The sequence below is a fragment of the Colletotrichum chrysophilum genome (assembly GCF_026319265.1).
Source record: "Colletotrichum chrysophilum strain AFK26 chromosome Unknown scaffold_208, whole genome shotgun sequence".
Classification (NCBI taxonomy): Eukaryota; Fungi; Ascomycota; class Sordariomycetes; order Glomerellales; family Glomerellaceae; genus Colletotrichum; species Colletotrichum chrysophilum.
This window is the reverse complement of record NW_026517495.1, coordinates 17,089-45,068: the sequence shown is the minus strand read 5'-3', so window position 1 is coordinate 45,068 and position 27,980 is coordinate 17,089. Positions and strand designations below refer to the sequence as shown.

Below are 27,980 nucleotides of genomic sequence, written 5' to 3'. Positions count from 1 at the left end.
TGTTTACGGAGACGACGGATTCAGAAACTCGTTTTCAAACCTTCTAATCGGATGTTTACTTGTCAGCATATCAGTGATATCATCTGCTAACAACCAAAAGATTGCAATTCGCTTCTCAGACCTGTCCGAATGATGCTTTGTCACCGAAGTTGAAGAAGGGAGATAGGAGCTCTGATAAAATTGATCGAATTAAATATCGCCTTATTTTCTACAAAATATAGCTCATGACGGACTTCAAAAAGGAAAGTGCTGCAATTCTATTCTTTGCTAGGTAGGTAGCTGAATGTTAAGCCGGGTCATATCGTTGCGCAGGTCTACGTTGAAGCCGCCCGTCTTTTTGATGACTGAAGTACTTCCTGAACCCGAAACCTCTTTGTCTTGTCCACCTTGGGCTTTCCCCAGAAGCATGTGCACGGCGCTTTTCTCAATACAATCTCCATCCTTCTACCAAGTTCTCTTATAAACACGCGCCGAAGAAAAGAAGAAAACTCTCAAGAGCAAGGGCTGGTTAAAGCTACCTCTCTCCCTACCCCCGTAGCAACCTTGTCGTTGCTTTCTCCCTCTTGGTTACCATATTTCACTCCACGCTGCGGTTCGTCCTACTAGCCACAGGCATTGTTCTCTTCTCAAAGATATTAATCCCTTCGCGCAAAAATCAGAATCTTTCCCTGCGCACATCTTCTGCCACTCTTCGTCCCGTCAACCCCAGCCTTCCTCTCCGCGCCTTGCTGCAAACCATCATGTCTTCTCTTCACGACACCCAGTTTGAGGTACCGTCGTACGCGGTGGGCAAGGAGCTGGCGCTATCCCTTCACATAAAGATCACACCTCCGTATGGGCTCAGCCACTTCCCATGGCCCTGGAAAAGCCAACCACGTATCGAAACTCCCATCCCTTATTCGGTCCGGACATATCTTAGCGGCTTTGATCCTGCAAGAACGGCCCCCGCCAACGAACGAATGCATCTTTCCGTCCTCGAGACACTTTCAGGGGGGTTTGAGAAAGGTCCTCAAGTTGTTCTGTGCAGGGTTATACAAGCCCCTTCCCAGCCTACGCCGTACCACGCCCCTCTCGCCGCGGGAATGAAGATTGTCATTAAGATCTTCGACCACGAATACTACCCGCACACAGTTACTTTCCCCGGATCTTACACCCATTACCAGCTAGCCGATCAACATCTGAGCCGAGAGGCATCTGCTTTGCGCTATATGCACAGAGCTGGGAGGGATGAGAATGGGAATGAGCTCCCGGGGAAGCTCCGACTCACTGGCGGGCACAATCTCACACCTGAGTATTATGATACCTGGGCAATCGCTCTAAGCTCCGCGGACGAATGGCGATACGCTGGTGCTGTGGCTATGGAGTACATCGACGGAGTTTCCATGGATGACCTCTGCACACGCGAAGACGAGGACTCTATGCGCGTCTATCCGATGGCCGAACCACAGCCCTTGTATGATGCTGACGAGAACGAGACACATGGCTACCTCGACATGGGTGAGAATAGTCGCCTGAAAGTCCTTGCCGACATCCTCGGCGGGTTCGTGGAGGGCTACAGCTTCGGGGTCAACCACGGAGAATACGAGCTTGGTGATTTCATGATTACCTATCTGTCCCACGGAAAGAAGCTACGAGCCCCAAGAGTGGTCAAGCTGAATTCCAAGTTCTGCCAAGTGTGGTGTATGACCCGTATGGCAAAGATTCAGCGCTGGAGCGACAATGAACAGCTTCCGTACCCCGTCCATCCAGCCGACCACTTCACTCTTCGCGAAATCGTCGACTTTTGTGGCTGGTGGCCGTATGAGTGGTGGAACGACGAGTCACAATTTTACGCGTGGCTTGTGAAGGAATTTGGACCGATGGAAGAAGGCTTCGCGCCCTGGTATCTCTCTTTGTACGCTACTCTAGAGACAGGGAGGAGAAAGAGCGCGGCAGAAGCAATGCCGTTCGCGAATGAGGATTCGATCGAGGATCTATCCTAGCAGGAGATCCTCACATCCAAATCACGGACGCTGAGCTCAGAATCATTGTTCCCCGGAGCGAAGCCGCCTTGGTCGAGAAAGCATTCAACCCCGTCCGCGGAGCCAACCCAGTCCAAGTCCCGGATCATGCAAGAGAGACGCGTTACCTGGTTAGCGCTAGGTGGGCAGGTTTGCTCGCTGCCAGAGAGCTCGTGAAGAAGAAACTTGCCGCGGAAGAGCAGTTGATCAGGGCGCAGCCTGGGCTGACGACGACCGATGCAGAGCGGCGACTCAATAGGCCTGAGTTGGAAGCAGACATCAAGAGCGAGTTCAACGCGTTGGTTTCGGAAGCTTACTTCAAAGAATTGCCCGACCCTGACGAGGAGGAAGGGTTATCGGGTACCCTTAACAGGGTCTTTGCAGGCATGCATCTGCATTAACCAAGAAGCAGCGATGCGACAGCGGAAGAAAATGGAGAGGATGATGACTGAGTACTTGAGGGGGCAGAGGACTTTATGAGGGCTTCCTCATCATCCCAAATTCTGATTTCCCCGATCTGAATTCGGGGTTTAATTTTCTTTGCAGATGGTATGCGCGACACAAAAGATAGATCAAACACGAAAAACATTATCAACTCCCCTCCAACCCCGCGGGCAAAGGTACAGAAGGATGGTTGGGCCCACGTGCCTTTCTTCATATCCGCCGATTCGGAGCCAGCAAGAACAGAAAAGACGACATAAGTAATGCCGTACGGCGACGAGGATATCATCAATGAATCTCAATCAATTCGAGTACATGTGACACGTCGATGTCAGGCCCCAGCGTCTTGTGAACGCAAGCTGGTACAAAGCGTGGAGAGAGACACATGTTCTTATGGAACAAGAGGCGTTGATCTCAATGATGGCAAGAACGACGAGGGCAAGATCGACGAGACTCAGCCACTCAACAAGTCGTAGACTTCATCCTACGTGCCCAATTACCCCGAGTCCACCGCAGCATCCACAGCCCCGGGCCAACCTCAAGTCAGACAGAAAGTGAAGAAGGGAGCATGGATTCTTTTAGGCACTTGCAAGTAGCAGCATTGTGCCTGACTCATTCTCTTCTTACGCGTATGTGAGTCACCGTTGCCGATAGGCAAGCGGGTGAGGCGACTGCCTGGTTTGGGTTTTACACCTATGAGTTCATTTGAAAGCTCCGCATATCGCATAGATTGATGCGAAATATACCACATACTACGACTGACAGCATCGCAGTCAAGAATTCCAGCACCCGGGGAGCCAAGAGCATTATACATGGCGCCTCTCAGAACCACCGGCACAGCTATACCATCAAGAATCTGACTCGGGCCCCTTCAAGTCAAAGAAGTCGGAGACTAGGAGCTACCAAGGACAACGAGGACGATGAAGGCCCAGAACGCCGCCACCTCGGTCGTTAGCCTGGGGCTCATCATCGACTCCGGTTTCCCGTGGTCTTGCAAGAGTAATTTGCGGGCTGCCAGAAGTGTATCCTCTGCGGTTGTTTCGACCATGACCGTAGCCCAAGATTCCGTAACCGAATATCGCTGGTTGCGCAAAGCTGGGACTAGACGGACACGCGAGGGTAAAGAAGCATCTTACTCTCTCGCGACACCGCGGCCCATGATATATCCCAAATACAGCGGGAAATGCGGCCAAACAGCATGTCGCAAAGATACAGTGCAAATCTCATCTGAAAGAGATTAAACTCTTACCAACGGAAATGCCCCCGCCGATAGCCAGCCGACATAACCCATGATTGAGCTACTACAGCCGTGGTTCCACTGTCACCTCTGTGCCGTAACGGTATATGTGGGCGCGATCGTGTCGCACATTATGTGCATATGATTCGTGGGTTCATCGCCCGTCTGAGTCCTCTGTTTTTCCTCAAAAACAAGAGTCCCTTCTGGGTCCATGTCAGCAAAAACGACTGTAAGCGGCCTGCACAGGTAAACCGTACCATAGTACGTTCTGGGGGGTGTGCTGTAATGTACTTTGCGATTGCGTCTCTGTGATGGTGGTTCCACTTTTGCTGCTGACTACAGCTGGACTCTTTGAAGTTTCTGCGGCTCGAACTCAACTTTTGCGGCTCCGGGCCGGTGGAAAGAGGATCATAGGGATAATGGAAGTGATGAAGGTAATAAACGGATGACGAAGGACGACGAAAAGGACGACAAGAACGAAGACAAGGAAAGATCAGCGAGACCAGGATAGTTAAGAGCCAACACACCTAACTCAGCCAACCAATAGAGCATATTAATAAAGACACAGGCCTGGCAGTTAAATGACCATGAGCCAGACATTCTCAGCCAAGCCTTGTGTTTGTACAGAATTACTCTTCCAATGCCGCGTTGGGGACGTGAAGCTAAGAGACAACCCTTCCCCAACGAGAGGGACCCTGTGCCGTCGGAGATAGAAACGCAAGAGGACGATGGCGAGGTGATATCAAAGTGATTTGAGCGTGGACGCAATATTCGGCGTAGGCATGGAGCAGAATTAGGTTCGACGGTCCTCAACCTCGTCACTGCTCATGCTTGAGCGAACGCACCTCCTTGCCCAAAATGAAGCAGCACACTGTGAAAGTTCCATCTGAGGAAGCAGATCACCAACGACTAACAAAAAAAGGCGCAAGAGAAACCCAACTCGTCGTGGGGGGTATTTATTCATACAACTATCACACACGCACTACTCATCACCTCACAGTGATGTGCTGAATCGCAGCCTTCCACTTCTGCTCGTCCGTCCTGCACAGATCGTTAGCATTGCCCATCCACAGACTCAAAACGGAGACGTAAAACTTACTTGTCAAACTTCAAAATCCGCCCGAGAACAGGAACCAACTGCTCCCTCAGCTTATTATCCTTCTGCTCCAAGAACTGCAGCAGAATCGTCTTCAGATACAAGCTATCCGCCGTCGACGCCGACGCACCCCCAGGCGCAGGCGATCCGGTTCCGTTGAGGCCTCCAGACCGACTCGACTCGACCGAGCTTCGCCCCGACGTGACGCTCGCGCCCAGCTTCGCCTGCACCGTCTTGAGCTCCTTGTTCACCTTGTCGAACCGCTGCTTCGACTCCTCCAGCAGCCGCCTGAGATCCGACTTCTGCTTCTCGGCGTCGCGGACCTGCTGCTCCGACGCGTCGAGCGTGGACTGGATATCCGACACCGCCGCGCGCATCTCGTTGACCTCGGCCTCGGCCTTCTCCTCTACGGCCTCGAGCTCCTCGCGCCGCTTGCGCCACTCGCGCTCCTTGCGCTCCAGCTCCTCCTTCTCGCCGGACAGCATCTTGATGTCGCGCTCCAGGTCGCGGATCTTCTGCTTGAGTTCCTCCGTCTCGCGCGTCTTCCGTCTGGCGAGCGTGCTCGACTCGTCCTCGATACGGTCGCGCTCCTCGATCGCAGCCTCCATGCGCGCGCGCATCTCGCGCACCTTGCTGTCGGCGCGCTCGTCCACGTCGGCGAGCAGGCCGCGCATGCGCTCCGCCTCGCGGGTCCGCTCGGTAAGATGCTTCTGAATCTCAGCGAGTTCCTCCTCGAGCGACTCGGACTGCGATCGGGCCTCCTTGAGCTGGATTGTAAGCTCTGCCGTCTGGTCGCGCATGCTGCCGAGCAGGCCCTGCGCGTTGGTGTACTGCTGCGTCTTGAGGTCCGCCTCGTCTTGCAGGCTCTTCTTCTCCTTCTGCAACTTCTCCACCTCGTCTTCGAGCTCCTTGACCCGCGGGCGGAGCTTGTTGGCTTCTTCCTGCACCTTTTGCAGCTCCTGCGCCGCCTTCTCCTGCTTGGCGCTGAGCTCCACCTTCTCGGCTTCGGAGCGGCGGAGGTCGCGGCCCGATACCCTCTGCGCGTCCTCGAGGCGGAGGCGGTTGTTGGTCTCGTTGGTAAGCTTCTCGCGGAGAGACTTGATCTCCGTCTCACGGTCTGCGGCAAGGCGCTGCGTGCGGGCGACGTCGGCCTTGAGGTCCTTCTCCTTCTTCTCGAGGTTGCGGAGCTCAGTGTTCTTGGCCGAGAGCTCATCCTTAGCGGTCTTGAGAGCCGCAGAGTCTTGACGCAGGCTCTTCATCTCAGGCTGAGCCTTCTGGAGGACTTCACGCAGCTCGGTGAGGTCCTTGAAGCGGCTTTGAGCCAGCTGCTGGGCGGCGCCCAGGTCGGATTGCAGAGTTGAGGACTTGGTCTTGAGGTCGTCGTACTCGCGCTGGAGGTTGTCGAACTCGCTCTGCAACTTCTCGGTGGCCTTGGCATCGTTTGCAGACGATCCCAGCTCCTTCTCCAGCTCCTCGATCCTGGTCTGCAGCTCCTTCTTCTCGATCTCGAGGTTCTTGATCTTCTCCTTAGCCACCACGTGTTCCTGGCCAATATCTGTCAGCTCGTCTCGCAGGGTGTCAATCTCCTCGCGAAGATCCTCCTCCGTCTTGCGCTGCTTCGTCAACCGCTCAATCTGGGAGTCCTTTGTGGAGACCTCCTCCTTCAAGCGGGTAATCTCAGCCTCCAAAGCCTCTGTGTCAGACTCCTTTGACTCTTCCGCAGGCGAAGGCTGTTCGGCGGTGCCTGCCGCAGGTGCTGGAGCAGCAGCAGCGCCGCCCTTCTTCTTCTTTTTGTTCTTCTTGTTGTTCTTCGAAGCACCACCCGCGCCCGCGGCAGGGGTCTCAGTTGGCGCAGGGGTTGTTGGTGTAGCAGGCACAGGCTCACTGTGCTTCTCCAGCTTCTTGGTAAGCTCGTCGATCTTCTTCTCGTTTTCGGCCTTCTCCTTCTTGACGGTTTCAATCTGGGTATTCAGAGTTGCAATCTTCTTCTCCACTTCGGCCTTGGAAGCCAGGACCTCCTTGACTCGCGCCTCGCCCTTGTCAGCCCGCGTGTTTGCCTCGGACAACTTCGATTGAGCGGCCTTGGCATCCTTGGTGGCAGTCTCGAGCTCACCCTTGAGCTTGCTCTCGACATCCTTAAGCTGCTTCTGCGAGGTCTCCAGGCGTTCGGTTAGCGTCTTGATCTCAGTGTTTCGGGCGTCGAGTTGAGTCTGAAGGGAGTTTTTGACAGCAGCCTCATCGCGCAGCTCGCTGGCCTCCTTGGTGATCTTCTCAAGGCTCTCGGTAAGATCGTCGCTGGACTTCTTGGCAGACGCGAGCTCAGTCTTCAGAGACGTGACTTCGGTCTTGAGCTTCTCGATTTCCTCCTCCTTGGCAGCCACGTCGGCCTCGTACTTGGGAGCTTCCTCGTCGTATGAGAAAAAGTCGCCAGCGTCGTCGGGCTTGTCCTTGTCCGCCTCTGGTTCCTGCGGCTTCTGCTTCGGCGAGAAGATGCCCAACGCCTGCTGCAGGGGCGACTTGGCGGCGTTCGGGTCGGGGGATTTAACAGAGCCATCGTCCTTGGTGTCCGTCGCAGCGTCGACCTGTTCCTTGGTTTCGGCCTTGTCCGCCGCGGGCTCAGGCTTAGCAGCCTTGAGCTCCTCGACCTCCTTTTTCAGCGTCTCGACCTCCTTCTCGGCTGCCTCGAACTTCTTCTTGAACTCGTCCTTCTCGACTGAAACGCGCTTGTACTCGTCCATGATCATCTGCTCCTTCTGCTTCAAGGAGTCGAGATACTCGACGAGCGCATCAGGTTCTCTGATCGAGCCGACACTGGTATGCTCCTTAAGCACCCGCTCGAACGGCTCGATGGAAGTTGCGCGGCCGTGGGCGATTCGGTACGACCGGAGGAGTTCTGGGGAGCGTCAGCGCTGACCTTGCAGCATGGAACATCGTACCCACCAGGATATGTCTTCTCGAGCTTCTCGAGCTTGCGCAGCTTAGTCCGCACCTCGGGAGACAGCTCCGGCGCAGCAGCGGGCGCCGCAGTGGCCGAGCCAGCCTCACCCTCCTTCTTCTCGTCTCCATTCTGTCCTGCCTCCTCGACCTTCTCCTTCTTCTCGTCGGTCTTGTCCTCCATTGTCGGAGGTTTCGGTGTTCCTGCTCTACTGGGCTCTTCGCTATCGTCCAGCGCGAATGCCGCCTCAAAGACGGCCGGGTCGGGGTTGGACGGGCTTTCGCCGTCCTTGGTGTTGTCCTGGCTGACGTTCTTCTTGGGTCGGGGCCGTCGCGCGGGAGACTGGTTGCCTCGCGACGTCGAGTCCGACCTGCGCGGCGTCCCAGAGTCCGGGCCGAGTGCCTTGCGTGCCTGTTCCTGGCGGGCCTGTTCCTCCGCGATTGTCCGATCGATGGCGCCCTTGATCCTCTGCAGTCCCATCATGTTAGCTGCCAGCAGTCGCGAGGGCACAATTAAGGAACAACAGCTGGGACGTGGTTTGGACAAGTAGATCGAAATCAAAAAAAAGTTTCCGCTGGAGACGCACCTGGAACATGTTTGCCGATCAAAGGGATGGATGGGATTACCCTGTGACCATGGATTCGTTTATTCTGACGGGAGGGTCGTTCGAAAGAGAGAGCTATGGTCTGTCGACGATGGAAGGGAACTGCATTATCGGTGGTGGTGGCAAATAGAGGGATCTCGAAGCGCAAAAGCCAAGGGCCAGCATGAAGGAATCGCTTGGTGATAATGTTCTGGGCCAAGTTGTCGGCGTGCCGTGGCTTGCGAAGGGTATTCAAGGGACAGCAGAGGTCCCTACATACATTTCATTTCACAGGTGTCCTCAGCCAGCTGCGCTGTTCCAGGTGCTCCCCCAAAGTTTGAGGCAGGGTCAGCACGGACGGTGGGGACCTCTCACAAGAGGCCGCGTTAGCGTTCAGCCTCGGCACTAGCCACATTTCGTGCAGCAATTCTCCAGCTGCCAGCAGATGCGTCTGCACAGCGACCAAAATAGAAATCAAGATGCGACCACAGCAGCAACAATGGAGGTGACCACCTCAGCTGGCGAAACGGATGTTGAAGTATGTGTCTTCGTGATTCTGCAATTATGTATGAAATGTTGCTGTAGCTAGCTGACGGCGCATTCGCCATAAAATATCCCGCATCCACTTACTTTCCACCCTTGCCCTTGCGCTTCTTGGACCCCGATGCTCCCTGTCTACCCGTGGTCTTTGCGCCAGCTCCATGAACATCGTCATCAGCGTCTTCCTCCTTAATCTCCACGCTCGACACTTCGTCATCAGATGATTTGAACTCCTCGCCGACCGACACGTCACTTGACGGGGCCCGCGAGCCGAGGACCTCCCTCATAATCCGCTTGCCCTCGTCCATTTCGCCGTTCTTCGCACCGCAGCCCATGCATCTCCAGGTTCCAAGCTCGGAGAGCGATTTCGTGCCGGGGGGCGCCTGGCCGTTGACCAAGCGGCAATGCGCGCAGATGAGTACGATCCTGTTCTTGGACGCCGTCTCGTCCTCTCCGAGGAGAAGATCCATGATGCGATCGTACCAGTGGGACGAATTGACGCCATCAACCTGGACGAACTGTTGCGACTGAGGCGGCGGGGGCGGGACGTGGCCGCCGCTGTAGGCATTGGGGGCGAATTCTTCGCTAGGCTCGAGTCCATTGGGTTGCGGAGATGGGGAGAGGCGCTGCTGCTGGAAACCCTGAGGCATACCCGGAGGAGGCGAGCCAGCGCTGGGACGCTGGATGTTGGCAGTCGGCGGAGGAGGCATGTTGGTACGACCTCCTTCATGCTGCCTAGGAGCTTGCTGGCGCTGCTTCTTCTCCTCGGTGTCTGCGCCCTGCTTCTGCTTTTGCTTCTTGTTCTCGCCGCCGCCATATTTCTCGAGGAGTTCGAGGGTGGTGTCGTACTTCGTGGCGTCCTTGAGCTTCTGGATCGTCTTGGCTCGGTCGGCTTGCTGTTCCTTGAGGCGGTTGGACAGGGTGTCGATTCGGTAGTTGAAGAAGGCCGTGACGGTGGTTCGGGTGAGGTAGATTCTGTTCACTCGTAGTCAGCTTTCCGCGATGCGCAAACGGAGTCCGCGGGGGGGACATACACGACCGGACCTCCACAAACACCAACCCACTCCCACATGCCCATGCCGTTCCATCCCACCACGAGGAAGATGACGATCGAGTAGACGAGATATGCGAAAGCAAGGTACAGAGACCAGAGGACTCTGATGCGGCGAGAGGTGTTGCGCGCGCCGTCAAGTCGGCCCTGGGTGTCGGTGATCTTCGCCGAGAGGGCGGAAAGGGTCTTTTCGAAGGAGGCGGGGGAGGAGTCTTCGCCCTGGAGTCGAGGTCAGTCAGTATCTGTCGCAAAAGCCCTAGGTCGCGATGCAAGGCAGTGTGCATGGTTCGGGGGAGGCGTGGACTTACCCTCCAAGGCCAAAAGGACACCATGGTGAAGAAGAAGAGATGCGACCACGTGCCGATGTCAAAGAGGCATTTCCCCAGCTGTCACGCCAGCAACAACCAGAAATTGAAACGAAAAGAAACAAATAAGAAGGAGGGAAATGTCAAGGAGATTGATGCGATGCAATGCGCAGGTGTAGAGATCAGACGAGCAGAGCCGTGGGAGGAGGCCCGTGGCAGCAGCAGCGATGTTGTAAAAGGAGCGGGAGGCTGAAGGGAAGCCGGGGGTTGGTAGAGATGGTGGTGGTGCTGCTGGCGGCGGTGGTGGTGACGGCAGGCGCAGGTCACGGCCTGAACGGGACAGGTGGAGGGAGCTTCGTAGCCTTCGCTTGTGGTTCTGGAACGAAAAATGCCTGGCGAACAAGGCGCACCTGCCAGCTGTTATGACGCACCTGCCGACCTAGGCGCAGCAGCTGAACCTGCTCTATTCGGTGGGAGAAGGTGGGTCCAAGCTTCTGAAAGGCGCTAACCAAGAGCTGTGTTAGCGCATCGGTGAGGTGTTGGCTCGATCTGCCAGCTGCGGGGTGCCACTTTGGCGACCTCACCGACTTCACCTTGAAAAAGGAGACTAGCTCACCGAGCAGATGACTTTGGAAGGGCAGATGTCATGAACTGAGCAGCTTGAGCAGCGAAAATGGGTGGTCGTTTCATTCTGAACAGGGCAATTGCCTAGAACATACGCTCACATCACATCCTGAACGCCTCATGGCTTTTCACCCCCATCTAGCACCCATTCCTTGGTCTCTGAATGGGATTCCACCAAGGGCTGGGCCTCATAAGATTCCTTAACGGGCTCGAAAATGTGTGGTAATTCCTGCTCAATCTTAGCTCCAAGTTCGCATTTCATCAGCAAACCGCTTATCTTGAGGCTCAATCTTGTCATAGACAGCCTTGAGCGCTTCAGCCTTATCTTTCAGCTGCTTCAGGCCGGGACGAGGTTTGTTGCAGTCGCCCCGGATTTCTCTGTTTTGTTTGAAAGACCGCTCAATTTGACTGTGCCTGCGTGAGTCTATTTCTTTTGTAGTTAGAAAGATGGCAATAGAAGTAATAACAATACTAACAACAATAGCGGTGACGATGATGGTAAGGTGGAGTATGCGACCAGAGGAAGATTTGTCGCTCCAGCAGAGGAACATGCAGTCTCTTGTGCAATCACTGATTGAGTGTCGGTCTCTTCCTGCAGTTTGGGGGACTTGCGGGCGTTTTCGGAGGTCATTGTGAGTCGTCGGTTCTGGTGCTTAATTGAAAAGGGTCCGGTGATGGTAAAGCAGAAACTTATGAATTGCTGTGGAAAAACGATAATGAGCCGCGCACTTCTTGGGTGTTTCCTCTTTTATGATATGGCATTGTGGCAACCCATCAGCTTACTTCAATGGCTGCTGTCAATGACATTGTTCATCAACAAAGGCTTTGGGTCAACTTTCGCATTGTTCGCTGATGCCTCGTCTTTTTTGATGCCAGGTCTTTGTTTCTAAATTGTCAATATTTCTTTCCAGAGCACCAAGATGAGATGCATGGAACTCGCTGTATCTTATTCAGGTGGTGATGACCTTTACCTGTGTTGTTTGGATAATGGCTTGTTCCCTGGGACAATATGCTCTCCGAGTACAGCGGCATTGAAGAGCTTGGAGGTTGCAAGACAACTCCAAGCTTCCGGGAACTTTCAATATATAGGTACCAACTCAAACTCTCCCCAAATGCTCATATGAATTCTGCATAAAGTCTTTCACAACAGTAGACAGATAACCTGACGAATCACACTACAATAATGGATTGGAATGCCCACCTCGAGTTCCTCAGAGAACTCATCATCTCCGCAGCCATCCTCACTTTCGGACATTACACCAACATTATCCCCTTAACGTCCTTCCTCGGCGTCTCAAGCCCAAATTACATCCTCCCCCCACTATCCGTTCTGATTGGTCATCTCCTCTGGCACATCTTCGCCCCGGACGCTCGTCCGGAGGATCCCACTGAGTACCTCATCCTTGCGCGGGCGTACTTCTTCAACTTTGCGATACTAATGTGGGCCCTCTTTCTTTTCCCATTTCTCTTAGTCGCTTTAGTCTCTGCCATAGGTCTTGTGTTACCATTCGTCGTTTTATGGACAGTCTACCGATGTTTCAGACCTGAACCTGCGCCAGAGGTCGACGAGTTTGGATGGAGGCACGATGTCAACACGACTAGACTGAGGGAGCCCTACGCTTTGGACGAGTTCCCTGAAGATAACGTGTTTTTGAGGCATGGATTTTCCAATCAGTAACGGACATCATTTCTTTATAGACTTGATCAATTGTATGCCAACTTCCTTTAAAGTCGCGCTTTGATTTCAGGGTGACTGTGCCTGCCGCACCTCAAGACAAGTACCACCGCTCCCGGCCCCGGCTTCAAGGGCGGGCTTCTCACCTCAAGTGAATTGAAAGTCGGCTTCAGGTGGCTCAAGATCCAGGACGCGTCAGGTTCGCGTTATATAGCCACCAGGCGCCTACCCACCACCAAATTCACCATCACCAAAGCCGCCTCCTGCCCGACATCCCAGGCATAAACCTCACCTTGGACGACCTTCAATTCACCACGCAACGGCTTCAGACCGCCATCCTCCTTCTTTCCTCCTATTTAACACACCCCAATCCCATCTCAGAATTTTCCCTTTTCTCCCTACAACGAAAACAACCTCACAGACTCAAGTCTTCAGTCTTGTTCCATCACCAACAATCGACTTTCCTTCGGGCTGGACCCGTCTCATTCGCATCCCACCTCTTCTCATCGGGACCATCCCCAAAACAAACTTCATTCTCAGTGTCTCCTTTTCGCCTGACTCCCACTTCATTCGTCACAATGGTGTCCTTGCGCGACATTCTCCCGTTCAGCACCAAGGTCTGCGTGATGAAGCGCGTCCGCTCAGACGGCAGCGTCGAGCTGTACTGCGAGGGGCCTACCAAGGCAAACGCCAGCCGGTATGCACATGTCCCCAAGACTTACCTCGATGTCCATCACCACTGACCAAATCAGGGACGAGTGCATTGAATGCCTTCCAGTCGAGGATTGTCAAGAGATCTACGGCCTGGACCCGACTCCTGTCTTTGCTACCTCCAAGCGCGAGTACTACACCGTGGATGGACAACTCTACTCGCGCCCCGCTCAGGAGCCTGCGCGTTCCTCGCAGTCGTCCGATAGCTCAAGCAGTTATCGGGATCGCAATCACGAATCGAGACGATCTCACCAATCCCGGTCCACAGCACCCGTCTTGCGACCAGGAAACCCCGTCACCGATAACTCGACACGCATTTCGAACGCAGGAAACAACCGGCACACAGAGCGCCACGCAAACCGCTTGTCCAACAATGGATTTATCTTGAACGGCAATGGAAACACTATCAACTTTCACAACAACCGCACCCACCTCAATTACTCGGGTAACGCCACTTCCTCCTACCATGAGAATCGCCAGTACAACACCTCCTACGAGAGCCATGATCATCGCCTCAACCCAGATGTCGAACAGCGCACAAGAGACTACTCTCCTCCCCGCGAGCGCATTCGCGAGCGCTCCGATTTCTCCGCCGCCGAGCAAGCCGCCTGGGAGGAACGCCAGTGGCGAAAGCTTCAAGAGGAAGAGTACGCGCGCGACAGATCGCCTTCGCCTTGCTATGACTACAAAGACGACCGCGACGACCGTGGAAGGCGGGAAGAGCGCTATCTCTCCAGACGCCGCGAGGACAGCCGCGGAAGAGTGTCAACGGTCTACTACGACTGCGAGGACGACCGCGACGAGCACGACGATCGCTCCCGCTCCAGGCGTCGCGAATACAGCCGCGCAACATCTCCTTCCCCTTACTCCGAGTACGAAGACAACCGCAACGATCGCAACGACAGCGAAGAGCGCCCCCCTTCCCGCCACCGTCAGCGCAGCGATTCTATCGAGGTCCTCGACTCCCGGTTCATTTACGCTGGCAGCGGCGAGTTCCAGGGTGGTGATTGGATCTGCGCTACCCAGAGGGAGTACAGCGCCGATGGTGGCTTCGTTTACGTTGGCGAGGGTCGCTACGACAGCGATGGCAGGCAGCACAGCCTCTGAAGAGCTAAGATGCGAGAGGATTCGGGTGTGCTTTTGGTTTCGACATGGTAATGAGCGCGCGGCGTGACAGCAAGGCGTTGGTGAGAAAAGCATGGTAATCAGACGCATGGAGCGTGAATTGGTATGACATGACATGGTATTGGTTTGGAGTTTTCGGTTTCTTTTGTACTAGGGTTCTGGAAGGGCATTGTTCTGGCACCTCGTCAAGTCTGAACGATCTGAGCTGGTCTCGGTCAAAGAAACACAGACAAGACGATGAACACGGTAGCTAGATACTAATACGGTAGCGATGACTCCAACAACGGGCCTCAACTTGACCTGGTTATTACTTCGTTGTACTTATCAGTTATGGCATCGTTCCGGGACAGTGAAACGGTATGATCAGATGAAGCGACAATTCTTGACCGGTGAATGGCGATAAAGGCGATCTCATAAGTTGGGGGGCAGATAAGCAGCATGCAGGCAAGTGGGCGTGGCTAACCCCAGCTCATCTTAGGTAATGGCACGACGTTGCAATCATACATCATCACATCCGCATTTGTTCATTGCAGCTGCGGGGGAATGAATCCTGAAAGGTAAACACCTCAGTCTCGAAGTTGACCTATTGCTGAAGTTGCTTCGTCTCGCTCCAGTGCTCGACGCCACCGAGAGCACCTCGCTATCTCATACACTGATTAGTTTGCACTTCGCTTCGACGACTACTTCCACTCTCTTGAGATCATCCCTCTGCTGGTACACTGCCACTCTTCCTACGACTATCCACAAACATGGCTCAGACAGCTCCGTCCTCGCACGAGGTCCCCAAGCTACCGCGTGGCCTAAAGAGCCCCGTTCACCCCGAAAAAGGGTGGAATCGTCTGGGGAAAGGAACCTGGTTTAACGGGCGACCAGAGACGGATGTCTACAAACTGCTGATCGACGCTTACCGGCTTCGTATGGACGACAGGTGGGACATCGCCAAGGCCAAGGAGCCCGGCTCCCTCTACGTCCCCGGGGCCACCGACGGCAAGTAAGGATTCCGCACCTTCCTGGACAAAGCAGAAAATACCAAGTCCGAGGAAGGCAAACCCATATTGCCGACGTGGTGGAACGCGGAGAAGCGCAAGGAGTGCGAGGCTCTTGGCGCCGACACGACGCAGTGGACCAGCTTGGCGAAGAAGGTCAAGAAATGGGACATTCACATCCACTACGACGACATGGCTTTGGCTATGCAATTGCGGTGCGTGGCTGAGATGGTCTACAACCTTCTGCCAGACGGGAGACGGATTGCCAAGATTCCGGACGATTTGTTTGAGGGGGATTCGGACAATGAGTTTGATGAGTTTGATTCTGACAGTGACGAGTGGTACACTGATTCCGATTGAGACGAAGGGCTCTCCGATAACGGGATGACGGTCGAGAACCGCTCTTGTTATTCTTACCCATTTATGATAGAAATGATACTCTTGTTTCTCAAAACATGGAGCCAGCGGCAGCGCGTTGCTTTGACAGGCTCGGAACTTCCCCGATGCCAAGCATGACGGAACTCCTACGGCCCACAAAGCCAAGCATCGCCGGAGCCACAAGCAGGATATGAATGCATGCTTCTTCATATATTGGTTGGCTCATAAGAAATCGATCATGAACAAGGCATGCTGCAGACGTTGGTGTGTACATGTACGTTCAAGTCTCGGATTTCGCCGTGCAGCCAAGAAACCCGGTCGTGGTTTAGACGGAAGGCAGATGAGAATGCTCTTCCCGCCTCGATCCACACCGTGTAACCTATTTGAAGTGATATGAGATCACAAGAACCAGATGGAATGTGCCTCCTTCCACTTCTCAATGATTTGCAAAAGTGGTGGCAAGAATCCTCGTATTTAGTACGAACTGATGAGTAAGTACGACGTTTGCGTCATCGGTTGGCTCCAGTATCCCATACCATACCGGCTGGGTGCAATTCGCTTCCGGACCTGTTTCTCAGCTTCCACTTACAACCATCGCCGATGGAGGTTGCGTCTTGGCCCGACATAGGTCCCGCTTGAAGGGCTCAAGATCGGTTATTTGTCCCGGAACGGCAAGCTTCGACCGCCGAACGTCGGAGTAGTCCAGCGGGTTGCTCCGTGCCAGCCAGATGGATGTTGTAAGTCGCGCCATAAAACCAAAAGAAACGACAGCTGAAGTAACGATTACCTAGAACCATGTTAGCAGTCTTTTGTTTGTATATGAATAATCCGCCTGGCTTCTTGAGGCCTTCGTCAAGCTCTTCATCAACATGCATGTAATGAAAATCAATGCAGCGGCCTTCGTGCTCTTGGGAGCGTCGACTTTGACACAGGCTGCAGGCAACCAGACAGACTTCGTCCAACCAATCCAGGACGAAGCTCTTGGTGCCCTTAAGAAAGCAGAACCTAATGCAGTACTGAATAGGAATAGTACTTGTAAAATGGAGACCGCAGGAGTGCGGAAAAACTGGTAAGTCGTGCTACCCGAAATATTGAACCGTGACGGCTTTCCTGACGTCAAATTCTATAACAGGGATGATTTGGATGCAGAGCAAAGGAAAGAGTACATCAGCGCCGTCAAATGCCTGCTCTCCTCTCCGTCTCAAACAGACCCAGCTCTGAACACCGGGGCCCGCGTGCGCTACGACGACTTCGCTGCGCAGCATATAAATCAGACCATGAGCGTTCACGTAACTGGGAACTTTCTCACTTGGCATAGACATTATGTCTGGTCTTACGAGCAAGCTCTCCGTAACGAGTGCGGTTACTCTGGCTACCTTCCAGCAAGTTATCTCCCGTAATAAGCATTGCGCTTTCGGCCTGGTCTAACAACGCGCAGTACTGGAATTGGTTCTCACGCCAAGACGATTTGAGAAAGTCTCCAGTTTTTGATGGCTCAGAAACCAGCATGGGCTCTGACGGACTCTTCGTGCCGCATAACGGGTCCATCGGTTCCGCCGGTCTCCATATCCCTTCCGGTCTGGGAGGCGGCTGCATCGCCACTGGACCTTTCGCCAAGTACGTTGCTGGTAACACACTTCATGTATCTTTGGTAAAAGATTAACACCTCTCAGTTTGTCTGCCAACCTTGGCCCGGTCCAGCCTCAACAAGATGGCATTATCGGCGTCGGCACCGCCGACAAGCTCCGGTACAATCCGCACTGCGTCAAGCGAGATTTGAGCAGCTGGCTCGCGACGCGCATCTACACCAAAGACGCCTTCCTCAACGCTACTGTCCGCGACACAGCGAGGGACATCGCCAGCTTCCAATCCGAGATTGACAGCCAGAGCGCGGAACTCCCGGGCGTCCATGCCGGCGGCCACCAGACCATCTCCGGTTCCAACTCGGACCTCTACTCGGGGGTTGTCGATCCTGCCTTCTACCTGCATCATACAATGGTTGACCGTATGTACTGGCTCTGGCAAGCGCTGCACTACTCTCAGGCCAAGACGATCTCCGGCACTGTTACGTTCGGGAACAGCCCGCCCAGTCGGAACGCTACGCTGGAGGATATTATTGAGCTCCCCTTTTTGGGCGTGGAGGCTGCGACTCTTGGAAGTCTGTTGGATACACTAGATGGGCCCTACTGTTACATCTACGCATAGACTTCCAGGCTATGTGGTAGATATTCGTTGCGAGTTTCATCATAGAAAGCAGTGAATGGCGGGATGGACAAAAAGATGAGACAAGGATGCGAACGATAACAGTCGTAATCGAGAAGACGAAAATGGAGAATACAGTAAACCGGATGACTAAACAGAACAAAATGCTCAATAGCACGCTGAGTCTCGGCCCGCTTACTTATACGCATCCCTCCTAACGGAGAAGCTCCTAAAGTAACTTACCCATGCATGCCGATCCTTGTCGTTGGTATCGGTAACATCCGTATAATTGGTATTGAAGATCGTTCCAGTGTTATGGTTTTGACCTATCTATGCATTGGCAAGGGCTGACCGAACCTTTGGTAACGTCCCAGGCTGGGTACTTGCAGTTGAGGATGGCACCGGCGGTCGATTTGTGCACCACCGGCGTTAACCCGATTGGCGAGACGACAAGAAGGTGTGTGATGGATAAATCTGCAGGCTAACCAGCAACGAGATCTCTTTCCCCCTGAATAAAATCAATCTAAAATCGCTTGATCCATGGCGACGGGAATTGCTCGTAACTTTATTTCGCACATGAGGGCTCTGGCATCATATTATAGCCGGTGGGATAGAGAACTATTACCGCAAGAAGTGGCAGTTACGAATAGTAATCAGGCCTGACAGCGGGCACACCGGAAATGAGTCGTCTGGGCCACTGTAACATAACAAACTTTCTAAGCCTGCTCAGATTTTAACGAATTACTACATCCTTGCAAAATAGGCAACTCGCGAAATTACAGCGGCCTCTGGGTCAATTCCGAGAGCCGTGGCTGTAAACGATGAACCTTGGTCCCTAATTCCAGACCGTGAACTACACTACAAATGTGAGCGAATATCACCACCATGTCCAACGTCGCCGACTTTTCGATCAGTCAAGTTTTCTGATTTCCACACTCCTTTGGCTCAACGCCATTCAGTCATTCATTTGAAGACAAACTCATTCAGTCACTCGTTAGACACTTGTTTATTGTTTTATTTTCGCAGAATATCACCAGTCATGTACACCCTGAACGCTCTCGCAGTTTTGCTGTATGTCTCGCCCGCCGCCCAGGCCCACGTTCCTAAGATTCGCGGCTATGCCTTGACTTGGGCCGACGACTTCAATGGTCGGCGCAACACCCTGCCAGACCCGGACAATTGGATTATCGACACCGGAACTTCTTATAACGGAGGACCTGCTCAGTGGGGTACCGGAGAAATTCAGACGTACACCAACGATGTCAAGAACGTGCGCATGAATGGGAAGGGTAATCTCCAGATCACCGCTATCCGGAACGCCACCGGGACCTGGACTTCGTCGCGAATTGAGACCCGGCGTACCGATTTTATGGCTCAGCCTGGAGGGAAAATGATCATCCAGGGAAGCCTCAAGATCCCAGACCTCAACGGCCATGGAGTTGGTTACTGGCCAGCTTTCTGGACTCTAGGGGCTGAATATCGTGGCAACTACTGGTACGTGTTTCTCCTCCATCGGAGAGAATTGTGTTGACTCGATCTCTAGGAACTGGCCCTCAATTGGAGAGTTCGACATTATGGAGAATGTGAACCTCATGGATCGTCACTGGGGTGTCTACCACTGCGGTACAAACCCTGGCGGACCATGCGACGAGTCCAACGGCATTGGAAACAGCAGCACTTGTCCTAATAGCGCGTGCCCCGGAAACTTCCACACGTATTCTATCGAGGTCGACAGACAGAACACTCCTGAGACTCTGACATGGTTTGTCGATGGGGTTCAGTTTCACCAAGTGAACGAAACAGCCATCCCGGATGCCGTGTGGGAAAAGACGGTTCACAACCCCCACTTCATTCTCATGAACATGGCTATTGGTGGAGGATTTCCCAACGGTGTTTACGGCTCCGAGACCCCAACCAACGTTACAGTGTCAGGTGGAACGTATGAGGCTGAATATGTAGCTGTGTACAACTCATTCAATCACACTCGCCATGACTCTTAGCTACCCTGAACTTGCCCTGGCGCAGGCTAAGAGCAGGGAGAACAAATGAGGCAAAAGGGACATTTGAGGACCAACTCCGGAGTCAAGCGCGTTATCAGGGTTTCTTTCTGATTGGCATGCCTTCACATACCTAGGTTACATATATACATAATCGAAACCCTGTTGATGTTGAGCCAACGATGAAGACTCTAGCTCGTTCTATGTGTCAAATAACGAGATCTAAAAAGCCGATCCACAATGCCCCGTAAGTCTGCAGGCTAGATAGCGCTATCTCGCCAAAACCAGTGCCAACGCCAAGACCGACCAACAACAACACTGACACAAAGCTTCAACAGCTACGCTTGCTGACAGATATCCATCGGTATCCGAGCTTTCAGGTCGACTTTTGTCAGTTAGATGCTTAGCTAATCGAAAGCTCAGCTCCAGGAATTCAACAAATAATGTTAACGACCTTACTCGATATCGAGCCGCACCGCCTGTACCAGAACCCCCGTCGAAATGTCATCTACAATAGGCAAGCGTTCGTCTCAGCGGTGAGGCTCTCCGGTCCCAGAAACCCACGGCCCACATGTATCATAGGCGAGCAGCCTAGATAGGGTGCCAAGCAGAGCAAATTTTCACTAACAACACCAACGCCAAGAGAAGAACTTCAAAAACGTAAGGTAACCGCTACAAGCGGCACGTAGCAGATGCAGAAGCCCCCGAGGAGGAGTATCCACTGCTCTCCTTCAAGGCTGACGCTTACTGTGCCGCTGGACATATGGAGACCATAAATCGCACCCATGAATTTGCGACCACAGTCTTCCCTCCCAACTACTCGCTCTCACTGCCTACTTCTCTTCCCATCCTTTCGTAATCCAAGAATCGGTATCTCCAAATTGCTTCAGAAAACATCAGTCTCTTGCAATTCTATTAGATTCGACAAGCAGCCTCAAAATGAACTCAACCACTACCTGCCCGGATGCTTCCGGCATACCGGACTTTGTCAACATATACGGCATTCCAAGCAACATCAGCACCGGCTTCGTACCCATCGGTCGGAATGGGTCATACGTGGCCATGACGGCGTGCTGTTCACCCAGTGCTGTTAACATCGCAAGCGACTGTTATTATTGGTGCGAGATACCGACCGAGGAGGCTCTCGACAGCTTTGGGTCGTGTTTGACTCGCAATGGTTTAGAAAGAGGGATCGTTGGGTTGCATGAGAGTGGTGCTGCTAGTTCGAAGACTAGACTTAATGCTGGAGGACTGGCGGTATGGGCACTGCTTGTCATCAGCGCGATTTGTCTGGGATGATGGGCGAACTGGGAGCTGTTTATCGGACTACGTCTAGGCTTTCATTTGAAGGGAACTAAGTAAATCCAGTTTTGTCTCACAGCAACTATGGTGAACAGGATGACGCTGAAGTTCGTTTAACTTAGTGGCCCTGGACTTCACTGGGCAGACCATGGCGGCAGACGACCTGCAATACTTCAATCCACAGCCGATAGCATTTAATAATCTTTCGCTGTTTCACTAAGGCATTTGGCGCCTCTCTTTGAGCCAAGAACTTCATTTCGCCTATGTTTTCCTGAGGAGCATTGCGCTCTATTATTCTCGCTCAGTTCGTCTCGTGCGAAGTTTTCTCGTTATTTACATTCTTAGCCAGCACGATCTGACTTCCCTCAAGACGGACCGCTAGCTTGCGCGCAGTCCTCTCAAGCTCCTTTACAGGCCCAAGCCCGCCACCTGCAGCAGCCCGACATTCCTCGCCCAGAGCCACAAGGGTCGCTAAAGAAGAGCCTTTAACGTCGCAGAATCTCATTCCCCGGTGGTCGATTTGGTTGAACATCGTAAGAGAGAGAAATAGTGCCGCAAGTACAATTTCGGCGGCTAGTAGTGAGAGCGGGGCCCATGTTATCTCGACGTGAGGGACCATTCCCGTAGCCTCGCCAGTGACGTTGAACACAGCGTGCGTCAGGTTCAGAGCTCCGATTTGACTGCCGCGAAATCTGATGGTTACGCTGAATGTCAGCTGAGTTTCCGGAACGCATATTCTTCGAACTATTGACATGCAATAATGGGAGATGAAAGAAACTTAACGAGGACTGGCACTTACGTTGCAGACAAACTGGTTGCAAGGTTCTGGTAGATGTTCTGCATACGGACTTCACGAATATTGACGTCTCGCATGCTGGGATGATGAAAGAAAACCCATTCGAACAGGCTTGTTATAAAGTCGCTTCCTGTGGTCACGTACGGGAAGTCCTGCTGCTCGTTCAAAGCCATGACGATTGTTGAATAGCCTGCGATATAGGACCTCAGTCCTTGGGCGATGTCTTCCATGCCGCGGTAATTGGCAGTAAAAGTGCTCTCCTTTGTCGAGTTCAATTCCAGATGAGGTGGAAGGCTTCTTTTTGGAGCTCTGAGATGAATAGTATCGTTCCCGCGTTGTTTGTTTTCCCTGCATTGGTACGAAGATTTGTTTAACAGATCCCCGCAGTCCAAGTCGAGAAAAGGACTGGCGCCTTCTTCAAGCGGCTCGGTATGAGAACCAACTATTTGAGTGATTTCCTTGCCTAAATAGACCTTCGTTTCGTATGTGTGAACACAGAGATGGAAAAGAATCTCTCTAGCTTCATGGCGAAAGTCATCAATTTGGTCCACAATTCCCTTAGCTGTGGTGTTGTAGGAGATTTCCCACGAGGACTTGTCGTAGGCTGTTGGCGCCGTGTAAACCAGAACAAAAGATGCAATCCTTGCCTTTTGTAAGATGGGATCATCCCTGAATCCAAAAGTGCGGTTTCCGGTCAAAAGGTCGGTGAACATTGTTGCTTTGCTCTGGTGAGCCATATGATAGCCGCCAGGTAGGGAGGCCTTCCAAACTTTCCTGTTGGGAATCACCTCTTCCACTCCACCTATGAATGGTGTGTCTGCCAGGTCCGGGCTCTCTGGGTTTTCAAACTCATCGACATTCAGAGAAGATGTAATATTTGCCATTTTCATGCAAACTCCAATTGAATGATAAGGCTTGAATGTGCAGTTGCCTGTTGAACAGAATACTCCCCTGTTAGCAATGACTGAATAGGGTATTGGTTCCGTAAACTTAGTAGTATCCAGGAAGCTAGCTAAGAAGGTAGAAATATGGGCGACAATGCCTAGAGCATCTCTGGGCGAACTGAGATCCTGGATGGCATGTGTGCTAGCCACTTCTCTTGCTAGTGGAACATCCCGCATAGGGTAGTTGATGGCCAGCTGTGTGATGGGTGATGTCAGAGCACTGATAGAAACCAGGAGAGCCCCAAGAACCACAAAATGGCGGAAGCGAAACCGCCAGAGCAGTATGAGAGATCCCCATGCCCCTCTACTTGCCTGATCAATAACGTCGAGGTCGTAGAGGGGCCGCGGCTCTGTGCTCTTCTGATCGAACCAGGCCCACTGAGCTTGGCTGATGGCAACGGACACCGGTATCATGAACGCAGCCTTAGACCAGGTAGTGAGGAATGCAAGGAACGAGTTTAATGTGATGCCCAAAGGCCAGTTTGGTAATGGTTTCTGGTTCAATGAGACAAAGACGATGATAATGACTTGAAAGTGAGTAATCAGTATGGCTGAGGTTGGCATGTTGACTGCAACATAGACGTACAGATGAACAGCAAAACGCTCAGCAGGAGGCAGGCCAGTTCGATTGCCCAGATTCTCCATAATGGTTTCGAAATGTCTGGGGTATCTAGTTTGATGGATTTTCCCTTGGCAGCATTCGGTGACGTCGAGGGAACGCCTTTAAGGCAATCCGGAACTCTCTGCGACTGTTCAGAAGTGGCATTCAGTGATTGTGGGATTGCCGTGTACTGAACCGATGGGTCTTCATTTTCGTCGCAAGAATGTGAAATGAGACTCATTTGCTCATCATCACTGAGGTGAGCTGGGTTGTTCGATACTACTTGCTCACGGGGTTCCGTCTCTCCCGATGGGTTCTGGTAGATGACGGAGGCTGGTACTGCCTGGGTTGATCTGGAAGAGGTTGAAGGGAAGCGTCCGAGGTGAGCGTGGAGAATCGTCCCAAAGAACGCTTTTGGGGAGAATTAGGCCGGGTTAGCACGTGGTAGTTCTCCATGATTACTTTAAGAAGAGGTATGCTTCTGAGAGAGAAAAACTGAGAATGATTCATTGTAGAACATGGATGGATGGAAGATTGTCGCCTCTTTCATATGAACATACGGGAGCCGTGGCCTGTACTTAAGTAGGTATTTTTACTACTGACACATTTGTATGACAGGCAACTTACGCAATCGTCGGAGCCTTCATGTACTTGCAGAGAATGATGTGACTTCAAAGCTGATGGCGGACTGCCGAGCCTCTCTTGCAGCCTTTTTGCATTTCTAAGGTAACACGAAATCCACAGCCTGCATGCCGCACCCTTCGCATGCCTTGAAATTACCCAAGTATTTGTCTTCATGTAAAGCCTTGCCTACTTGGCATTCTACGCAACGTCTCTTCACCACAGAAGCTATAGGCAAATGCTAGTACATCTAAATTCCAATAATTTGAGCTACAGTCGGGCTTACAACGGCATGCGAGAGCTTGATGAAGACCGTTCACAGAGATAGCGCCTCATCACGATTCATTGGTGGTTTAGGTACATGTCAAGTCAAGATCCGCAATCACTTCTGTTGCCTCTCGTATCCATTAGCACATGCAATTTTCTAGCGCCTTCAGTGGACCTTATGGCCCCCTTTCCTGTACTTCCAACGAGAATTGGGAAGCACACGGCGATCTCTCCGTTAGTGAGGCACACTTCTGCCAATCAGGACAGTTACGGCTGAGGAAAGATAAGGCACATCAGCCTTGAAAGTAAGCATACAGGCCTTGGCAAGATGCACGCTGCTTAAAATATCCTGGGCTGAAATCCCATGCATATCGGTCGGTGTGAATGACCTGCATGGGTGTACACATAAAAGCTGCTGACGTATTAGAGGACGACTCTTACAGCGCGATTGAGAATGAAGCAGACCACATCGCGTTAAAAATATAAGTCCTCAATGAGACGAGAGTAAACTCTAATTTGCACTGCGTCATGAGGAGAAGATCGAGGAGAGATAATGTCGATGGCTGAGCTGCGATTCATTGAGCTGTAGACTGGAGTGTCGGCGGTTCTGCAATCGCTCGCGCTAAAGCAAATCGGAAATCATGAATTTCGGTCGTGCATCTCTTTTGGCCGCACCATACCCAGGCGACTACCAGATTGAAATATGACAACCTTTGAACTATGTTCAAGATGTCTAGGTAAAATTACATCTCAGCACAACAGTGCCATACATTTCCATAAGTGAGACTATACCTACCCCGCTCTAGTATTGTCGCCTCTTACAAGAGACGGCGCCCTATGCGAAACTAATGTGTTGCGTTATTGCACACATGCATTCAAGATCGAGGAACGGCGAAGGTCAGATTTAGTATACAGTCCCTGAATGTTTGTAAACGTGGTACTTAGGCCCCATAAGTGCATATGAGATGCTGGGGTGTTTTGACGAATTGCATATCCCCCTGGCTCAATTTCATGGGTATCTTTCTTTTTCGGGCTGGTGACTAGGGTACATAACATTCGGCACTAGACGCGGTCAGGAGCTCAACCAAAACAAACCAATTCCAACAAAGAAGAATTTTGACGGAACTTCGTACGACTCTCCATCAAATATCCTCCCAGCCTCTTTACAGTGTCCATCGAAGCATTCCCTCCAGAGCTGCTCGAGCACTGCTTCTCTTTTCTTCCCACTCCCTCCCTCCCTGCCGCCGGCCATGTATGCCGCTCTTGGTGGTCTCCAGCCCGAGAAGTTCAGTGGCGCCGGCGGAGGATCCATTTAACGGCCCAGACTGCCGAGAAGCTCGCCGTCCTTCTAGGCCCTGGCACGACGATCCCGCAAATGGTCGAGGCTATTTGTGTTGATGAACCAATTGACGCTGAGGCAATACAAGCCTTCAGAGAGAATGTCATTACCATCATGAACCACTTTCACACATGTTCTGATTTGGTTCTCGACAATTTTGGCCTCTGTAACCTTTCCGAGCGCCAGCAGCAAGAGTTCCTCAGACAGGCGCGACCCCGTAGATCGCTCATTGTGAAGTGGCTGATAACCAATGATTTGAGTCGGGCGATGGAGATTGTTCTGGACCAGCCTGATATTAGTTTTCTGGGCGTCGGTCTGGTATCAGTGGAGGGGCCAGTTATTAACGATGGGACGGAAATCCTGCGCCGATGGAAGGAGCACAAGATCGAAAACACTGAGAACGAAATCGCTTCCATTGCTGTACGGCTGGGAAATCTTCGAGCCCTGTGTCTTTACTCGGCTGAGGGGCCGCCCCTCGACGGCACACATTGGGTTGTACGAAAAGTCTGGTCACACATTGTTCCGGCGCTATCGAGAGCCAAACTCCCAATGCTTGAGACTCTCGTTGCCGAATCTCCACAAGGAACAAGAGAAAAGCTGGAGCGATTGATTCGCGCCACGGCTGCAACACTCCAATCTCTGGCTGCATCTTTCGACGATCCTGGTAACAATCGCTCCCACTACACACGTTTCCCAGGACGCTGACATCCATTAGGCAACTTCATCCTCCCGGGGATGCCCTGTCTTAAAAACCTAAGCATCTACCCCCGCCCCCCGGGCCGAGGAAATCTAGGCAACACAGGCGTCACCTCAGCCCTGGCCACGATCTCTTCAGCCCCGGCTACTCTGGAGCACATCTTCCTACATCTCATGACTAGCCCGCAGTACAGGGATAGAAATCAATGGCAGGAACTGGATGCGATCATGGCAGGGATGCCATGTCTGCGCCGGATCACCATCATTGATTACACACCTGGGTTCTTCGCTGGCGGGCTGATAGGCAACCAGGTCTCTCGCGAACCCGCAGAGGCTGAACGGGGATTAGCCGTGCTGCGTGGTGAACTGGATGTTTGCCGCAGCAAAGGTCTTATTGAGGTGAAGAGGGTGGAGGGTCGGTCTTGGAGTAGAAATGCTTTTGCGGATTATGACGTAGGAGATTTGGAACACAGAAGGCGGACATTCAGACACGACGGTGAAGTCGTGTAGGTGTATGTTGTTGTTAACTAGATGAGGAAACGTTCGCGTTGGCTAATGTTGGCAGAACTGGCTGTCGAAAGTTTACCGAGACATGATGCTATTGACGCCCCCTGAAATACCGCCGTACACGAATCATGAGCTTCTTTACAAAATTGAATGTCACGGAGGTAGCTCTGGTTGAAAGAGATTTTCAAGCGAACAATGTGAGTGGCCAAACTCGCCAAGGTCCACCACAATTGGCATGTAAATCAAGCGACAGTACCATGTTTCGCCATGGATGAATTTTGGGGGCCAACATTAGTGTCCATTACAGATTTACGATGGCTTCGAAGACATCCATTTGCGCAGTTTGTATCCTTCAACTAGAACTTGATGAACGACCATGTCATAAATTAAGTAATGACTTTCCACCCACGATGTCTTCATCTTTAATGCTGTTATCGGAAACATGCTCTAGTGAATTGAATAAAGCTTGGATATTCTTTTTGAGCTTTACGTACGGAACTTGGTTGTTGTGTTTGAAACGAAACCTATCAATCTTTCTTCCCTTCTAACTTTTTCTTCGCAGTTTGCCGCCTGGAGGCGCACCTTGTTGACTGTCGTTTGACTCTAACACCAAACCGCACGGCATGTTCTCTCGAGGAAATTGGTCCTATTCGTTATGTCTATGACGCGCTACCACCGAACACCCCATAGAGCTGTACTGTTTCGCCAGTACATAAATCCCATGCATGAGCGAGAGACTGTCAAAATGCAATTGAGCACGACAACCCTGGCCTTAGATAGCTTCTTGGTAGCTGCATAAAACAAAAAAGGCCATGATCATCTCGCAAGTGTGCTAACTATCCATCTCCAACGCCAGCCGTAGTCCATCCCAAATCAGCCTAGCCCGGCTTCACTAGTTCAACTTAAATAGTTCAGCTCATCCTCAGGGGCAACCACACTTCACAAATTCTCCATTCCTTCATTTCGTTTTCAATACTGGTGAACGAATCTTTTCCGATAATCTCAACGATGCCTATTCAAG

General features: G+C 52.3%; 8 protein-coding genes across 8 annotated transcripts; 6 read left to right on the top strand and 2 right to left on the bottom strand.

The window, feature by feature from the left end:
- Positions 1 to 1,082: 1,082 nt before the first annotated feature.
- COL26b_013159 (uncharacterized protein) lies at positions 1,083 to 1,982 on the top strand (the record flags this gene model as incomplete). The annotated part of the gene is made up of 1 exon (XM_053185782.1): positions 1,083 to 1,982. One exon carries the CDS (start codon positions 1,083 to 1,085, stop codon positions 1,980 to 1,982), a length of 900 nt encoding a protein of 299 aa, XP_053030279.1.
- Positions 1,983 to 4,667: 2,685 nt separating this feature from the next.
- Positions 4,668 to 8,192, bottom strand: COL26b_013158 (uncharacterized protein; the record flags this gene model as incomplete). Its single annotated transcript, XM_053185781.1, has 3 exons — positions 4,668 to 4,719; positions 4,778 to 7,667; positions 7,715 to 8,192. 3 exons carry the CDS (start codon positions 8,190 to 8,192, stop codon positions 4,668 to 4,670), a joined length of 3,420 nt encoding a protein of 1,139 aa, XP_053030278.1.
- A 726-nt stretch (positions 8,193 to 8,918) lies between these two features.
- COL26b_013157 (uncharacterized protein) lies at positions 8,919 to 10,215 on the bottom strand (the record flags this gene model as incomplete). The annotated part of the gene is made up of 3 exons (XM_053185780.1): positions 8,919 to 9,807; positions 9,867 to 10,102; positions 10,192 to 10,215. The coding sequence occupies 3 exons, from the start codon at positions 10,213 to 10,215 to the stop codon at positions 8,919 to 8,921; spliced, it is 1,149 nt and encodes a 382-aa protein (XP_053030277.1).
- Positions 10,216 to 11,995: 1,780 nt separating this feature from the next.
- On the top strand, positions 11,996 to 12,490 carry COL26b_013156 (uncharacterized protein; the record flags this gene model as incomplete). Its single annotated transcript, XM_053185779.1, has 2 exons — positions 11,996 to 12,252; positions 12,355 to 12,490. The coding sequence occupies 2 exons, from the start codon at positions 11,996 to 11,998 to the stop codon at positions 12,488 to 12,490; spliced, it is 393 nt and encodes a 130-aa protein (XP_053030276.1).
- A 575-nt stretch (positions 12,491 to 13,065) lies between these two features.
- COL26b_013155 (uncharacterized protein) lies at positions 13,066 to 14,305 on the top strand (the record flags this gene model as incomplete). The annotated part of the gene is made up of 2 exons (XM_053185778.1): positions 13,066 to 13,184; positions 13,240 to 14,305. The coding sequence occupies 2 exons, from the start codon at positions 13,066 to 13,068 to the stop codon at positions 14,303 to 14,305; spliced, it is 1,185 nt and encodes a 394-aa protein (XP_053030275.1).
- A 767-nt stretch (positions 14,306 to 15,072) lies between these two features.
- Positions 15,073 to 15,669, top strand: COL26b_013154 (uncharacterized protein; the record flags this gene model as incomplete). The annotated part of the gene is made up of 2 exons (XM_053185777.1): positions 15,073 to 15,291; positions 15,358 to 15,669. The coding sequence occupies 2 exons, from the start codon at positions 15,073 to 15,075 to the stop codon at positions 15,667 to 15,669; spliced, it is 531 nt and encodes a 176-aa protein (XP_053030274.1).
- A 1,525-nt stretch (positions 15,670 to 17,194) lies between these two features.
- Positions 17,195 to 17,892, top strand: COL26b_013153 (uncharacterized protein; the record flags this gene model as incomplete). The annotated part of the gene is made up of 2 exons (XM_053185776.1): positions 17,195 to 17,304; positions 17,361 to 17,892. 2 exons carry the CDS (start codon positions 17,195 to 17,197, stop codon positions 17,890 to 17,892), a joined length of 642 nt encoding a protein of 213 aa, XP_053030273.1.
- Positions 17,893 to 18,928: 1,036 nt separating this feature from the next.
- COL26b_013152 (uncharacterized protein) lies at positions 18,929 to 19,889 on the top strand (the record flags this gene model as incomplete). The annotated part of the gene is made up of 2 exons (XM_053185775.1): positions 18,929 to 19,383; positions 19,433 to 19,889. 2 exons carry the CDS (start codon positions 18,929 to 18,931, stop codon positions 19,887 to 19,889), a joined length of 912 nt encoding a protein of 303 aa, XP_053030272.1.
- Positions 19,890 to 27,980: the final 8,091 nt, after the last annotated feature.